The following is a 1,881-nucleotide window of genomic DNA, read 5'->3' as shown; positions in this document are numbered from 1 at the left end:
AAAGGGGGATTCGTGCCCATCAATTGATGGGCCAACTACCTCTGCCTCGGGTCACACCCTCACGTGAATTCACGCATACGGGCATCGATTACGCTGGACCACTCACACTCAAAACATGGAAGGGAAGAGGAGCCAAAACTCACAAAGGATGGATTTGTGTGTTTGTCTGTCTCACCACATCTGCAGTTCATTTAGAAGTTGTTTCAGACTACTCAACGGATGGATTCATCTCAACGTACAGAAGATTTGTCTCAAGAAGAGGCATCCCTCATTCATTGTACTCTGACTGTGGCACAAACTTTGTCGGAGCAGAAAAATCACTCCAGACATTGTTCACAGAGAGTTCTCAAGATAACCGGCGCATCTCATCTCTGCTTGTTCAAGATCGCACTCAATGGATTTTTAATCCACCAGCTGCTCCACACATGGGTGGCAAATGGGAAGCAGTGGTAAAATCACTCAAACACCACTTGCGTTGTACCATAGGAGAGACATTGCTCACATTCGAAGAAACGACAACCCTGTTTGCTCAGATTGAAGCGATCTTGAACTCACGACCTCTCGAACCACTCAGCGACGACTCAGATGACATCTCAGCGCTCACCCCAGGACATTTTCTCATCGGGAGTGTTCTCACATCAGTACCGGAGCCGTCACTGAAGGACTTAGCCACCTCAAGGTTATCCCGATGGCAATTCATACAACAGCGAGTACAGCAATTTTGGTCTCAATGGTCAGCTCAATATCTGCAACGACAACAAGCAATCTCGAAGTGGCATCACCCATCCAACGACATACAAATGGGCACATTGGTTCTCATCACCGACGAGAGGCTGCCGCCATGTAAGTGGCCATTAGCCAGAGTCTCCACCCTGATGCCAGCCAAGGATGGACTCACCCGCGTGGTGACCCTGAAGACACCCACGACGACACTCACCAGACCAATCACCAAGCTGGCACCGCTGCCCATTGCTCATCAAGGCCAAGCTCAACATCCGTAGGAGTGGACTCATCATCAACCTCATTGCTGATGGCGGGCGGAAATGTTTGAGATTCCTCCAGTTATCTCAATTGTACTGCCCTCGCCATCTCACGGTTATTCGCGAGGCCCAGTGGTACCGCGCGCGCGACCGCGCGACCGGGTAACGAGCACGTGTCGGGCCCGTGAACATGGCTCGAGGGCTTGCGCGCAAGCTCACAGAGCTCGGCAGTCGTGTGAAAGCAGCCGGTGTAAGCTGTGGTAAAGTTCGCATCGACATACGAAAAGTATCGCGCTCGCGCTCACGGGAATAAGTGCGATGTCAGTGCTTGTTCGCTCACATTGACAATTAGGGCTCACCCCGGGACAGAATCATTGGTTAAGTGCTCAAGTCGAGTGCATCGGTGTTCTGCGCAAAGGCCTCTCATTTTGTACGTGCACGCTCGCTTGTAGCCGGCCACCGGCTCAACGGGCGGCACATCCCCGACGGTCTTGTGCGAACAAGAGAGCTCGACGGAGAGCTCGCTCACCTCAATTATACGCCTCAGTAACTCTCAATTGTACATAGTGTAAATACGATTAAACGTTCCTCATTTTAACAACCGAATCGTAGTCATTCTCGCCACGGTGCACGTCCTTTCTCACCCCCCGATCCACTCGCCGCGCTCACGGAGATTTCGCGATCTTTCGATCTCATGACGAGATTCGAAAGGGAGGAAATTTCCCAAACATGATGAATATCTTAATATTAGTAAAGGGTCTTACGTAAGATATAATGAACTTGTTAGCATCCATATTACAAAATCTATTTATTAAGTTTTCCGCCATTTTGGATCCACCACTTTTTTTACTTAAACTGCAGATTCGTCATTATCGACTATGTAACACATAATATTTTTTCG

General features: G+C 49.5%; 1 protein-coding gene across 1 annotated transcript; it reads left to right on the top strand.

Annotated features, from left to right (window-relative positions):
• The first annotated feature begins 26 nt into the window (after nucleotides 1–26).
• Nucleotides 27–1,001, top strand: LOC105556085. Its single transcript, XM_012003155.1, has one exon. The coding sequence runs from the start codon at nucleotides 27–29 to the stop codon at nucleotides 999–1,001; it is 975 nt and encodes a 324-aa protein (XP_011858545.1).
• The last annotated feature ends 880 nt before the right edge of the window (nucleotides 1,002–1,881 follow it).

This window comes from Vollenhovia emeryi, unplaced genomic scaffold (genome assembly GCF_000949405.1).
Source record: "Vollenhovia emeryi isolate VEMERY1.0 unplaced genomic scaffold, V.emery_V1.0 DF940361.1, whole genome shotgun sequence".
Lineage (NCBI taxonomy): Eukaryota > Metazoa > Arthropoda > Insecta > Hymenoptera > Formicidae > Vollenhovia > Vollenhovia emeryi.
Note: the sequence above shows the minus strand (reverse complement) of the source record. Positions and strands in the feature narration are given on the sequence as shown.

Bases quoted from the DNA above. Each gene is read 5' to 3' on its own strand.
- LOC105556085 (XM_012003155.1), top strand. From the start codon at position 27: ATGGGCCAACTACCTCTGCCTCGGGTCACACCCTCACGTGAATTCACG.